The sequence below is a fragment of the Ovis aries genome, chromosome 20 (assembly GCF_016772045.2).
Source record: "Ovis aries strain OAR_USU_Benz2616 breed Rambouillet chromosome 20, ARS-UI_Ramb_v3.0, whole genome shotgun sequence".
Taxonomy (NCBI): Eukaryota; Metazoa; Chordata; class Mammalia; order Artiodactyla; family Bovidae; genus Ovis; species Ovis aries.
The window spans coordinates 18,204,682-18,218,783 of record NC_056073.1 but is presented as its reverse complement, the minus strand read 5'-3'; the positions used below and the strand labels follow the sequence as shown (position 1 = coordinate 18,218,783).

The 14,102-nt window shown below is 40.1% G+C and overlaps 1 protein-coding gene across 4 annotated transcripts in view; it reads left to right on the top strand.

Annotated features, from left to right (window-relative positions):
- Nucleotides 1–8,069, top strand: part of SUPT3H (SPT3 homolog, SAGA and STAGA complex component) — a 401,575-nt gene extending 393,506 nt beyond the window's left edge. Inside the window, exons 13-14 of one of the 4 annotated variants that reach the window (XR_009597733.1) lie at nt 4,124–4,209; nt 5,174–5,236. Coding sequence is in view for 2 of the 4 variants with exons in the window: in XM_015102735.4 (XP_014958221.1) it covers nt 4,124–4,165 (42 nt within the window). In the remaining 2 variants the exon portion in view is untranslated. Of the gene's footprint in view, nt 1–4,123; nt 4,265–4,963 lie in introns of those variants that run through there. The other 3 variants (XM_015102735.4, XM_015102734.3, XR_009597732.1) reach the window with 3 other exon arrangements.
- Nucleotides 8,070–14,102: the final 6,033 nt, after the last annotated feature.

Here is a 14,102-nt window from a genome sequence, read left to right as displayed (position 1 = left end):
AGAAAGCAGCATCTGGGCCCCGCTGATAGTAGCTGCAGAACCCTGGAGGCAGGGTACAGAGAGCAGCAGTAGCTTCACTCCCATCAACAGTGAGATGCTATGGCATCATGGTCCCAGAGAGTGAGGCACAGGGGAGCAAGTCTCACCACAGAGACAGCTCCAGCCCCAATAAGGAAACACAGCAGTGGGGACTCCATGCAGCTCAATGACTGGGTTCTTTGTTGGTAAAGACTGTGGGGGTGCTTGGTAGCAAACACTGCAAACGTCCACAGCATTGGGGAAGGGAAGTTTGCAGGGAATCTCCTGCTTTCCTTGTCCTCTGGGATGATATCCCTCCAAGGTGGGTCACTCTTTGTACTGAGCTCCTCTGGACTGGGATGGGTGAATAATGCAAATAAAATGCTTCCTACACTTTTCTGTATAGTCATACTTTTTTTGTTGTAATTCAGAGCTATTTTTTGACTGTTTGTAGTTGTTTATTGTTTTGTTGGGGAGACAAGCTTTGGGACCTCCTAGTTTGCCGTCTTGCTGATGCTTGTCCCTACAATGAAATACTTGTTTTATTTTACTTTAAAAAGCAGAATAAATCAGGAAGTGTAGTAGTGAGAATAAAGTGTAGGTCTGAACTGAAGGGGATAGTTTTATCTGTAATTAAAGTCTTACTAATCAGACTACTGGCACAAACAACACAGATACACACACTTATATTCAACTTGGAACTGCAGGGTATGCTTTGTAGCATATTTATCTTCTTTTTGTTTAAGATATTTATTAACCTTTTCCTTTTTAATGTTAATTTGTATTCCTTAAAATGTGCAATTATGATGAACCATATAAGCAAAAGTAAACCAGTTTGGGATTTAAATGCTTTCCCTAGTTTGTTCATTGCCCCTGCGCACACAGACTTTTTAAATTCCTATATTAAAGGTACACACTTATGAGTTAATACCCCACCAGTGTCCAGTGCAGCAGGTAGAATCTATGTCTGCTTATCCAGGTAGATTGAGCTTCCAGTAACAGCTCATAATTTGGAGCTGAATCAATAAAAAAGAGTGTCAAAAATGGGGGACTAATGTGATACCCAATTTTAGGAAAAAAGACTTAAGAACTACAATTGGTCCTTAAAAAAAATTAAAATACATATAATATATATATATATGTGGAAGTGTTAAACCGCTCCATCGTGTCCAGCTCTTTGTGTCCCCATGGACTGTAGCCTGCCAGGCTCCTGTCCATGGAATTCTCCAGGCAAGAATACTGGAGGGGGTTGCTATTCCCTTCTGCAGGGGATCTTCCTGGATTGAACCCGGGGTCTCCTGCATTGCCAGCAGACCCCATCTGAGCCACCAAGGAGGCCACATACATACACACACACACATATATGTATACATATATTCTTTGCTGGTACTTTGAGAGATACTAAAATACCTGAACTTTTCAATACATTTACATGGAAGTAAATAATAGTTGAGAACAGAACTCTAAAATCAGAAATGAAGCTTAAGTGGTATATAGCAAGTCAGAGCTGGTTTGAGGAGAGGGAGTCTGTGTTATTAGTTAATTTATACTTTTCAGTAGTTGGGGAGGTCCTGGCTTTTTCTGCTCAAGGTCTGGGTTTTACGAAGAGTGTCTGTGAATTGTTCACAATATCTAACGATAGAGAGTGAGTGGGACGCAGAGTGTTTCATGAGAACGCGGCCTCTGGAAGGCCCTCACACCAAGCAATGTTTAAATTTAGTTTCAGCATTCGCAGCACAAATAGAGAGAAATTCACAGTTGACACAAAGATGAGTTGTCTCCATCCATCTTCCTTTCAAGTTGCTTACTCTGGAAGGGATGCCAAATTTGGGACATTCCCATAATTGCCCTACACAGACAGACAACATACATCCTTTATACATCAAAAGGAAAAAGCAGTGACTCAGGGTGGAGGACCCTAGGGGATTGGTTTGCTGAAATTGCTCTTCACTAATTACACATGCCTGTTTGTTCCTTCTTTATTTTAGAATTAGAATAGGAAGAACTTATTCCAGAAATCCAGGTCAGCTCTAAACTTTGGTTTTCTTATTAAACTTGAGGGCCTCTGTTATTCAGTAAGCCTGTCATCTTTTAGTTGTTTGCAAACAGCATTAATCAACTCACCTATGAAGGTGAAAAGAGACCTTTTCAACACTGGAGTAAACCATTTCATATCACCCACCCTGGAAAGATTAAACTTGGTAATTTCTCAGGTGGGCTCAGCCAAAACTTGGTCTTCTCCTGAGCCAAGATTACTTTTTCAAGCAAGGCTCACCTCAACCATTTATGTTGACGAGGAATCCAGCTTTACTCCCAGGTCTGTTTATCTCCATGTAAACCATCCCTGGGCTTTAAATATTATGTTATGTTGAAGGTTGTCACAGTGGTTGTAAAACGTGAAATATCAAGGGTAAGAAGCAGAAAGTATTACTTTGGTGTGAGCCTCTCGAAGGCGGCCGTGGTGGAAGGGGCTATTTCAGGGCCTGAGGCTCCCCTGCCTGTGGTTGTGGGAAGACACCCTATCCGTTCCTGCAAGTTATTTGTGGCTCTCCAAGGAGCTCATTTTCCACTGTTCTCCCGTGCATGGTCTTAGGAGCTCGAGTTAGAATTTTCTAGCCTTTGTTTGCACGTGTGCTTCAGTCCAAAAGCGCCCTATGACGCAGAGAGCCCGGTGGTAAGATGGAGCTCACAGAGCGAGCCCCAAAGAAGGGTTCTATGGGATCTGTTTTCTCATCCTTGATACGCTGATCCAGAGTGAACTGTGTAACAGCCCACTAATGAAATTTCAACCAGGGCTTCCAAGCCTGACAACCATAGTAAATCCTGTATAAGCAGGAGATTTGGAGGGAAGGTTTTGAAGCTAATTGAATTTTATGATTAAGAGAAAGTTATTCAGAAAACCGTTTTTGTTTCACCTCATGTTGGTAGAAGTCTTTGTCAAAAACTTGGGTTTTACCTTTCTTTTTTTTTCTGTATAATTAAAAATAATCATTTTTTAGAATTAAACTCTTCTGCACATTCCTAACATTATCTTAATCATAAAAGCTTATTCTGTATTTCCTGTAAGATGGCTGCTGAAGGTAAATTTATTGGACTGAAAGTTTATATACTCCAGAACAACCCCAGAATTATTAGCTTAAAAGAACAAAAAATTCATGATGTTATGAGTATTTGTCTTTTTTCCATTTTTCTGAAAATAAATTATAGAAAATTTTCATCTAATTGAAGGTTACAAATTCTCTGAAGGTGGCTGGTCCAAGTTTAACTAATGAAAACTATGGTGGTGAAGAGAGGAATTTTATTCCTAAATCCTGGATTTCAGTTCTGCTTCACTGTATGTCTCATTGTGAAAGGCCCTGTATGGCCCGATTCTTCCAGTTCTGAAATACAAAATATATCTCTTGAGGTGAAATGTTGCTTTCTTTATGGAGTATATTATATTATTATGCTGTGTTCCTTTCTTTACTGGAATATATTATATTATTACAATTACAAAAATTATTACATGTTTCTTTTATGGGTATATTTTTATCCCATCATGAGTATCTATCTATATATATATATGCATAATAAAATTATGTAAGATTCAAATTTTCTATAATGCCTATAATGTACAGAACTCCTTAGCGCACCATATTGGGTAAGGGGTCCTCTATTACTATCTGTTCCCATAGCTTTTTACTGAGACTATAAATTAGGCCTGGGAAGGATATAATGAGTCAGTAATTTATAGACTATTAAGATACTTAGTTAGAAGTGATTCTTGGGCATGTCCAATAGAGAACACATGTTTCTAAAGGACAAACAGATTCAACACAACATGTCTTTGGCCTAACCAAGCCCAATCAATTAACAAAATGGGATGTCTTATTTTACATTTCTCCCACTCCCCCGAAATAGAATCACTAACCACTTGTTAACCACACTGACTTTTTAACAGAGCAGTTGCTAATGCTTGGCCACCAGCAGTGTTCAGATGAAGCACCCTACTAGATTGTAGCCAGCCAAGCCCCAAAACAGGAAGAAATTGCTGCCTGCTCTTTTGCCCCCTTTCCTGGTTTGACTTGATGTGATAATTCACTGCAGATTTCTTCTTCTTTGACAGAGTGCCTACCGCAGGAATGGGATGGCTTTTCTGGCCTGCTGATGTGACTGCGACTGTGGCAACAGGAAAGGCAATGTTATATTAAGGTGATTTCTGTTCCCCTCCTTGGGCAAAATAAAATACAAGTTTACCCTCTCCACAGCCTTGGGAGTGGGTTGGTTTGTTGTGACTATCAACTGACTGACTCCAGCCCTTCTCCAACCCCCTCAACGCTTAGTCTTGTTTACTGGATGGGCCATTTAGCCAATTAATGGCAGGATGTTCAGGGTGGTGTGTAGGTGGACAAGAATGCTATTTTGCAATTTGAATTTGGAATAGAGCTGCTCTCAGCTCACATAACTTAAAAGCAGGGTCTTTTTTTTTTTTCTCAGTGTTTAGTCTGTGTTTTATTTGATGCATTTTGTAATCCAGGTTTGGGACAAAGGAAACACAATTAAAAGGACAGTCACATTTCCCTTTGCACTGTCCCACCAACTCTACTTTCTGACATTTGGTGACTAGATCTTCATGTATTTTACAGATACTTGTCCACCTTGTGAACTCAGACTAATCAAAGACCCAATAGGCCCGATGAACTGTCTGTTCCTGTCTTTTCTTCCCTTCACCCCACGTATTGTACATCTGTCCTTCTTACGGCGTCTGCCCAGCTTTCCAAGTATCTGCCTGTGGTGTGTTTTTTCCCTCATAGAACTCTTCCCGTCTTCATTTCTCTCCTTTCCCTGTCCCTTGGATCCCCAGGCCCACCCCTCACACACACCATACCCATTGAGAAGCCAAGCAGTTAGAATCAGTGGAAGGGCAGCTGAGTGATCGGTTTTCTCACTCTCTTATTCTTCCTAGACTGAGTGTGGGCTGGGCACTTCCCTGCTCTAGCAGCTGAGTCATCCTTCTGACATCTATACTCTCTCCAACAAATGAGGAACTGTCACTCTTGGAAACAAACTCGAATATAGAAGTAATATACAGATCTTGATTCAACTTGAATTGCAAAAAAAGGAAGTTCTCTCTTTCATACTTGATGAGTTTTGCGTAATTTTACTTTTATTGTAGTTTCTACACGCACTGAGACAACCTTTGTCAAGAATTAATAAAAATAGAAATGAGAAGCATGAAGGATTTTCCTGCTATGACCAGATCACAGTGAGACCCAGCTAATGGGATTGTGCCACAATAGCTTCCCTGGTGGCTCAGACGGTAAAGCGTCTGCCTGCAATGTAGGAGAGCCGGGTTCAATTCCTGAGTCGGGAAGATCCCCCGGAGAAGGAAATGGCAATCCACTGCAGCACTCTTGCCTGGAAAATCCCGTGGATGGAGGAGCCTGATAGGCTACAGTCCGTAAGGTCGCAAAGAATCGGACACGACTGAGCGACTTCACTTTCACTTTTTCATTCACATTTGTGAACTATCATTTACCTGTTCTGTGTTAGTCCTTCTGGAAAAAATCTTCATGTCAAGAACAACAACAACAAAACACAGATATATAATATCAAAAAATTGCCAAAGGGTTTTGATGTTCCATCTGTGATTGGTGAAATGTATGATTAAACTTTTCTTTTTATCATCATTCTTATTTTTCTTGGCGTCCCTAATCACAGAAAATTATAAGCTTGCAGTAAACATCCTAACTTTTTTAAATGACAGCATTTATTGTATTTGGTTTCTGTGCCAGGCTCATAGATGTATAAAATCTTCAGGAGCTGATTTTTCACATCAAAATTCCTCCTCTCCCACATTATACATTTTAAAGTATGCACAAGGCAGAAAATATAAGGTTTAGGTTTTTTCCCCTTCATTTTATTCTACCTGATCTCCTTATAGTCCCAGAGAAGGAAGACTCAACGTACATTTCTCTCAGAAACATGACAGGTCTATGTTTTTGTTGGTCTGGCGTATGTTTGTCTATCTTGAACAGTCTGACAGGTAATTATTTATAAAATCTGGTTTTGCCCAGTAAGTCCATATAATAACCTTTCACTTTTCATCATAAGCCAATGAGCTGAATTTAGAATAAAACAAGGTCATTTATGTCTGTCCTGAACCAGCCTAGATGTCCCCGTAATTGCTCAATATTAATATTTGTAATTCTTTTTTTTCTTGTCTACACTTAGGTTCTTTTTCTGACTCTTTCCACAACGCTAAATTTGAAGTGAAATAAAATTTCCTTAAGCAGTGAGTATAGGGGGAAAAAAGATTTATAAAAGGAAAGTTTCAGAAATCGTGACTTATAATTGTTCTTTCAAGATTAAAATATTATGTGGAATCATAAAATGTCACAGTAGAAGATGGTCTTAAAGACCATTGACTACATCCACTCATTTTACAGATGGAAAATGATGGCTTGGAGAGGGAAACTGACTTTCCCAAGGTCACTCAACAGCGGCTGTGACAGACCAGAGGCCAGACTCATTGTCCCTTATTCTCAGTTTAGTCTTATACCCTCCCATTCTGGATCTGCCTTAGATGTCACCAACACATGTCAGGGTTTTATGGCATGTTCATCTTAGACAATAGCCTAGACTTATTTTGTAAAAGTGAAAGTGTTAGTCACTCAGCAGTGTCTGACTCTGCAACCCCATAAACTGTAGCCCACCAGGCTCCTCTGTCCATGGAATTTCCCAGGGAAGAATACTGGAGTGCATTGCCGTTTCCATCTCTGGGGAATCTTCCTAACTCAGGGATTAAACCTGTGATCTGTCTTTGCATCTCAGGCAGATTCTGAGTCATCAGGGAAGCCCCGAAACTCTTATTTTTTAAATGACTCTGATTATGGACATATTCTAAAGCACAAGCGTTAGATTAAAATCTTCAGATGGGCTGTGATATTAATTAACTAATGTGTTATATGTCAGTTGTACATCAGTTTTTAAAAAGAAGTCAGGCACATGAAAAGATGTTCAGCATCACTAATTATTGGAGAAATACAAATCAGAACTTCAATGAGGTATCGCCTCACACTGGTCAGAATGGCCGTCATCAAAATGTCTACAAACAATAAATGCTGGAGAGGATGTGGAGCAAAGAGAACCTTCATACACTGTTGGTGGGAATGTAAATTAGTACAGCCACTAGGGAGAACACTCTGGAGGTTCCTTAAAAAACTAAAAATAGAGCTACCCTATGAGCCATCAATCCAACTCTGGGGCCTGTATCTGAAGAAAACCATGCTTCAAAAAGGTCCTGCACCCTAGTGTTCATTGCAGCACTGTTTACAATAACCAGGACGTGGAAGCAATCTAAATGTCCATCAACAGATGAATGGATGAAGAAGATGTGGTGCGTATAGACAATGGAGTATTACTCAGCCATAAAAAAAGAACAAAATGATGCCATTTGCAGCAACATTGGATGGACCCAGGGATTATCCTGTGTGCTGCGCTTAGTTGCTCAGTTGTGTCCTGCCAGGCTCCTCTGTCCGTGGGGATTCTCCAGGAAGGAATACTGAGGTCGGCTGCCATGTCCTCCTCCAGGGGATCTTCCCAACCCAGGGATCAAACCCAGGACTCGTGCAGTGCAGGAGGATACTAAGTGAAATAAGTCACTTAGTAGACAAATATCATATGGTATCATTTATATGTGGAATTTAAAAAATCATACAAATGAATGTGTTTGCAAAACGGACTCTCAGAAAAACAAACTTATGGTTACCAAAAGGGAAAGATGGAGGGCAGTGGATAAATTAAGAGGTTGGGATTAACATATACACACTCCAGTATACAAAATAAATATAATCAGCAAGAACCTACTGTATAGCACAGGAAACTCAACTCTCTCTAATGACCTATGTGGGAAAAGAATCTGAAAAAGAATAGATATATGTATATGTATAACTAATTAACTTTGCTATATACCTGAAATTAATACAATATTGTAAATTAACTATGCTACAACATAAAATGAAAAGTTCAAGCTAAACAAAATAAAAAGTCAGGCTCAATTCTAAATCAAATGGGAATATACAAAATAGTTTCTATTTTTGTAGCTCTGTGCTTAGGAGATGAAATTTGAAAAGAAATAAATCAGGTAAGTAAATAACTTCTCTTATGAGAAATTGATGCTGCCTTATAGACATGAGGATAAAAGAAATAGAAGTATTTCTCCCTCGGATCCCTTAGAAAACTAGGAATAAAACTACCATATAACCCAGCAATCTTATTACTAGGCATATACCCCAAGGAAACCAAAATTGAAACAGGCATATGTACCCCAGTGTTCTCTGTAGCACTATTTACAATAGCCAGGACATGGAAGCAACCTAGATGTCCATCAACAGATGAATTGATAAGAAAGCTGTGGTACATATACACAATGGAATATTGCTCAGCCATGAAAGGAAACATATTTGAGTCAGGTCTAATGAGGTGGATGAACTTAGAGCCTGTTATACAAAGTGAAGTTAGTCAGAAAGAGAAAAACATATTGTATAGTAACACATATATATGGACTCTAGAAAGACCTACTGATGAACCTATATGCAGGGCAGCAATTAGGGGCTTCCCTGATGGCTCAGAGGGTAAAGCGTCTGCCTGCAATGCTGGAGACCCGGGTTTCATCCCTGGTTGGGAAGATCCCCTGGAGAAGGAAATGGCAACCCACTCCAGTATTCTTGCCTGGAAAATCCATAGACGGAGGAGCCTGGCAGACTATATAGTCCATGAGGTCACAAAAAGTCGGACACAACTGAGCGACCACTTCAATGGAATGTAAACATAGAAAACAGACTTACGGACCTGGGGGAGGGTACAGGGAGGAAGGAGAGGGTGGGACAAATGGAGAGAGTAACGTGGAAACATATACACTACTGTGCAACATAGACAGCCAATGTGAATTTGCTGTATAATTCAGGGGACTCAAACCAGAACTCTAACAACCTAGAAGAGTGGGATTGGGTGGCAGGCGGAAGGGAAGTTCAAGAGGGAGGAGATGCATGTGTACCTATGGCTGATTCATGTTGATGTATGGCAGAAACCAACACAGTATTGTGAAGCAGTTATCCCACAATTAAAAATAAATTTAAAAAACAAATATTTCTCCCTTCACCTGAATTTGGAAATGCAACTTTCTAAACATGCCATTTTGAGGATATGTCATTAACCTTCTGTCTGCACATATTGCAATAGTTGAGATTCAAAAATAATGTTCCAGTTTTAGAGGCAAGAGTTGTTATTTAAAAACCATCAGAAGCATAACTATTTTTAATGGTGTATATAATTTCTGTATTTGGGATGAATTCCTTATTTCTTACTCTATGTTCTTTGTTCCTATAAAATAATAAACAATCTACTTTTAATGCTTTTACCATGTAGAAGACAGATAAACATCACTGGTAATTCTTGGTCTGAGAGTAAACAAGTTTACTTGTCTAAAAATAATAAAATTTAATTTTATGAAAAAAAATTTATATAGTTCCCAAATCAGGCATTTCTTTCCAGTTCATATAACCCCTTATGTAAAACTGAGTCACTACAGAGAAAACAGTCCCTCATCTGCCCTCCTGGAATTTAGATAGACCCTTCCCAAGTTGCATTTAAAATTCTACCATCAACCATGTATACATCTTATAAAATATTTTACAGTTTCCTGTATGCTCTGGCTGAACATTTCATAGTACATAAACACTTCTGCAAATAATATAAGGGCATCAAGTTGAATATGTCATAGCAGTGGCGGCCACATTAAGCTGATTCTTCATCAATTTATTTTCTTATTTTTATCTTCTTGTTTGAAAGACAAGATGAAACTCTGTGCTCTTATTGTATAGTTGGTGGGGGATGGGGAACAAGGGCAGACAGGGGACTCTAGCAGTTTCAGTGGAGTCGTGTTCATTAAAGGAAAGGCTTTCTGCAGAGGGCGTCAAGCCAAGCTTAAACAACAAATCTCTGCCTGCAGGAATTGGATGTAAATGTGATGGTTAAATAAGGGCCAGATGGTTTTAAAAGCTCAAATATTAAAAAGTCATATCTCTTAAAGTAAGTTTCTAGTGTCAGGACTAGGATAGTGATACCATAGCACTTAAGAAAAAAAAAAGAAAGAGACTTACATTTTTTTTCTGGAAGAAAATATCAAATATTCAGGCTGTCGTAAGTCATGAGAGTTTTGGCAATTGAAGCATATTTTAAAACAATCAATTCCTACAAAGTCATGAGAAACCCAGATACAATATTTCATTGTTGGAAACCACTGTAACTCTGTATAGGGTATTATATTCATGTTCTCTTTTCTGCTCATCACCACCCAATCTTCACTGTTCCTTTTTTTTTTTTTTTCCCCAAAGAGTATAAAACTAGAAAAAGATACAGGAAAAATCAAGAAGCAAGATGTTTACTTATATAACTGTTTAACAGTTAACTTGCTATCAAAAATAATTTATTGTATCAGCATTTTAATAGTGTTTCACATAATAATCATCGTTTCACATAATAATCGTAGGACACCATGTGCCACCCTGTATCCTAAGCACTTTATGTGATTATCTGATTAAATCCTCACAACCCCACTATGAGAGATGCATTGTCATTCTCTGTGTTGCCCGTAGAAAGCAAATTTAAGAACTGAAGGTTTGAACTTGCCTGGTGGTCCCGTGGTTAAGAGCCTGCCTGCCAGTGCAGGAGTCCCAGATTTGAACCCTGGTCCGGGGAGATTCCACATGCTAAACCCATGTGTCACAACGACTGAGCCCATGCTCTGCAACATGAGAAGCCCACACGCACCACTAGAGAAGGCCCACACATAGCAACAAATACCCAGTGCCACCAAAAGTAAATAATTTTAAAAAAAGGATGGTTCAGTGCCTTATGCAGAAGTGCCCAGGATGGAGCTAGCTTTAGTACCCAACACTCTGACCCCAAAGCTCATGGCCTAAACTAGTGTTATACCACATGTATTATACTAAAGATTTCTGATAACAGAATTGCCCTGAACTTAGAAGTATTTTCAATACCAAAAAACTTGATTACAAGAAAATTCTATTTTAACTTAACATTCCTTCCCTGAGGCCAAGTATTATGTATATAATAGAATATCATATAATGTATAACAGACTATAATTATATAGAATGATGCCAAGTCCTCTGTGATGTCTTGAACCTTAAGATAAATACATAGGATCAATACACATACTAAGAATCCCTGTACAAATTATGAGGAAAACTTCCCAAAGATCCGTGTATACAAAGCCTCTCCTTTGTGGAACCAGATTTCTCTAGAAGACTCTCATTACACGGGCTACTATTTTATGCTTTCGTACAAGCTATTTCATGTTCTAAAACAATCCCCATCATGTTTACATGTGTTTGCAGTGGCCGATCCAGAAGTACATGCAGCAACCCCTTGTAACTTTATACAAATGCCCCTTTTAGGTTATTTGCCTGTTAATTGTGATACAGTCTTGTTTCTCCCAGCCCAGGATGTGTAATTTTGTGCGTGGGATAGTGGTGGACAGAGATAAGGAAGGAAGTGGAAAAAAAGTTGCTGAACACAATTTGCATTAGAAATGATGGTTTTCCTCTCTCATTAGCAGCTTCTTTAATTCAGCCCTAGGTCTGTTTTGCCTCAGAACAAGTCACTTTCAAATTTCTATTTGTTAAGCTGTCCTCTAGCAGTGCAGCAGCCTGTGGTACTAGGTACCCGCAGGCTTCTTTTGCAAACGCCTTGATTTACTTCTGCCAACCACTTTACTTGGGAGAAGTTAGTTCACCTGCCAGTACATTGGCCTCTTCCCATCACTCCTTCCAGACTGTATGTGCCAATCCGTTGAGCAGTGCTTAAGCAGCAGTGACTCCTGCAGGTTGGCTGGCCACACTTCCATAAGTTTGGCCTGGAAAGAGACAGTGAGCCCAGATGGTGCTGGAAGTTGGGACTTACGTGGCAGCCTCAGCAAGATCAGCATGGTGTCAGCTTTCCACTGTCCTGGGACTTTCCTGGCAGTCCAGTGGTTACGACTCCGTGCTCCCAATGCAGGGGGCTCAGGTACAATCCCTGGTCAGGGAACTGGATCCCATGTGCCACAGCTAAGACCTGGCACAGTGAAAAAACCAAACAAGACTTTCCATGGTCCTAATCCCACAGGAAGATACCAGATCTAGGGGCCAGATGACAGAAAATAAGAGTGGTGGGTCACCGAGTCATGGAATGCCAACTCTAATTAAACCACCAGGCAGTTTTCCAGCTTTTATCCATACCCAAAAGGAGGTCAAGGTGGAAAATCTCATGTGTCTCCAGAACCAGGGAGGCAGATGATTCCTTGTGGCAGCCCCTCCCTAGACTGGCTATCTTGTCATGTCCCTGGGACATGTGAGGCCGAGTGAGGTAGAACCTTGCCACATGGCCCATGTGGAAACATGAAAGGTCTTAGGGTGCCTTCCGCTGAAATATGCAGTCACGTGTCTGTGAACCGTATGGAAAATCCGTCTGCCTCTTCCTGGATTTGCAAGATGGCCTCCTTCCCCAACTCCTTCCCATAAAACTTCCTGCCTGCCTTAGGGCACGGTGCCTTCTGCGTCTTCTGAGCTTTTTATGCTCCTATTGGTCTCTATACTTTCTGTTTTCTGTCCCTAATCATCTCTCCATGTATTTTGTAGCCTGCCCCAGATTAAGAATTTCTTGAGCGCAAGTCTTAAATCTACACCTCTTTGTAATCACCACGTGCACATATTAGGTAAACATCTATTGGGTGGTTGACAGAAAAGAAAATAGGCATTTAAACATCATTCTTTTCTTTTTTTGGTTAAGTCTATGTTTAATGTTCTATGGATACTTGTTTGCCTTTGGCTTCAAATCTCAAGAACTATAGATGATCCCAGCCTTTTTCATAATGACAGTAACACAGTATCTCAAGAGAAATCACTTCAAAGCAGGCCATGAGTCAGGTTTCTTGTGGCTTTTAGGATCTGACTACAGGCTTCCCAAGTGGCTCAGTGGTAAAGAATCTGCCTGCCAACGCAGAACATGGAAGAGATGTGGGTTCAATCCCTGAGTCAAAAAGATCTCCTGGAGAAGGAAAGAGCAACCCACTCCAGTATTCTTGCCTGGAAAAATCCTGGCGGGCTATGTATGGTCCATGAGGTTGCAAAGAGTTGCACACAACTGATCGACTGAACACACACTCAGACTACAGTTTGATCTGAAGGGGTTAATGACCTCAGACAGGAAGGGAACCTCAGTCACACTTGTATACTACTAAAGACCTCAGAACCTTCATGCCTGCTTGAGTCTAGACTTACAGGCTCACTTGCCATTTTTGTTTGTAGCACTATCCTTAAAAGCCTGCTGGGCCTCCCACTGGTTTACTGCAAGGACAGTGAGCCGTTTTAGGATGAGGTTTCCCTAAGGTAACATGTCCACTGAACTTAAAGTAAATATGAAGATCTATTTAGATTGGAAATAATGAGATTTTGTGAACTGGAAGCAACAGTTTTTCACCCAAAAGGAGCTGGCAGTTAGAATGTCTGCTTTCTTGATCTCTATTCATTCATTCATTGATTCAAAAACAAATTTTAGCACCTATGAAATCCAAAGCAACCAGCATGGATTGACAGTTCCCAAAGAGTGAGACAAGGATCTGGGGGAAACCAAGGAATTACAAAAGGGATTTGATTTAAAGGAGCAAGAGACACTTGGATTAAATTATCTATAGACTAAATATGTTACATGTTTTGCCAACATAGGGATCACTCTACTCTAGACATTTGCATACATGCCACTGTGATCTATAAAATACAAATTCATTTAAAATTGACACTAGGACTTCCCTGCTGGTCCAGTAGCTAAGATGCCGTACCCTTAATGCTGGGGCCTGGGTTCAATCCCTGGTCAGGGAATTAGACCCCACGGGCTGCCACTGCGGAAACATAGATCACATTCCCGAGTGCTGCAACAAAGACCCAGTGTAGACAAGTAAATAAACGTTTAAAAAATTTTTCTTTGTAAGTGACACTGAAATCCTGGTAGCTCTTTGACATTACATATCTCTTTTTCACTCAAG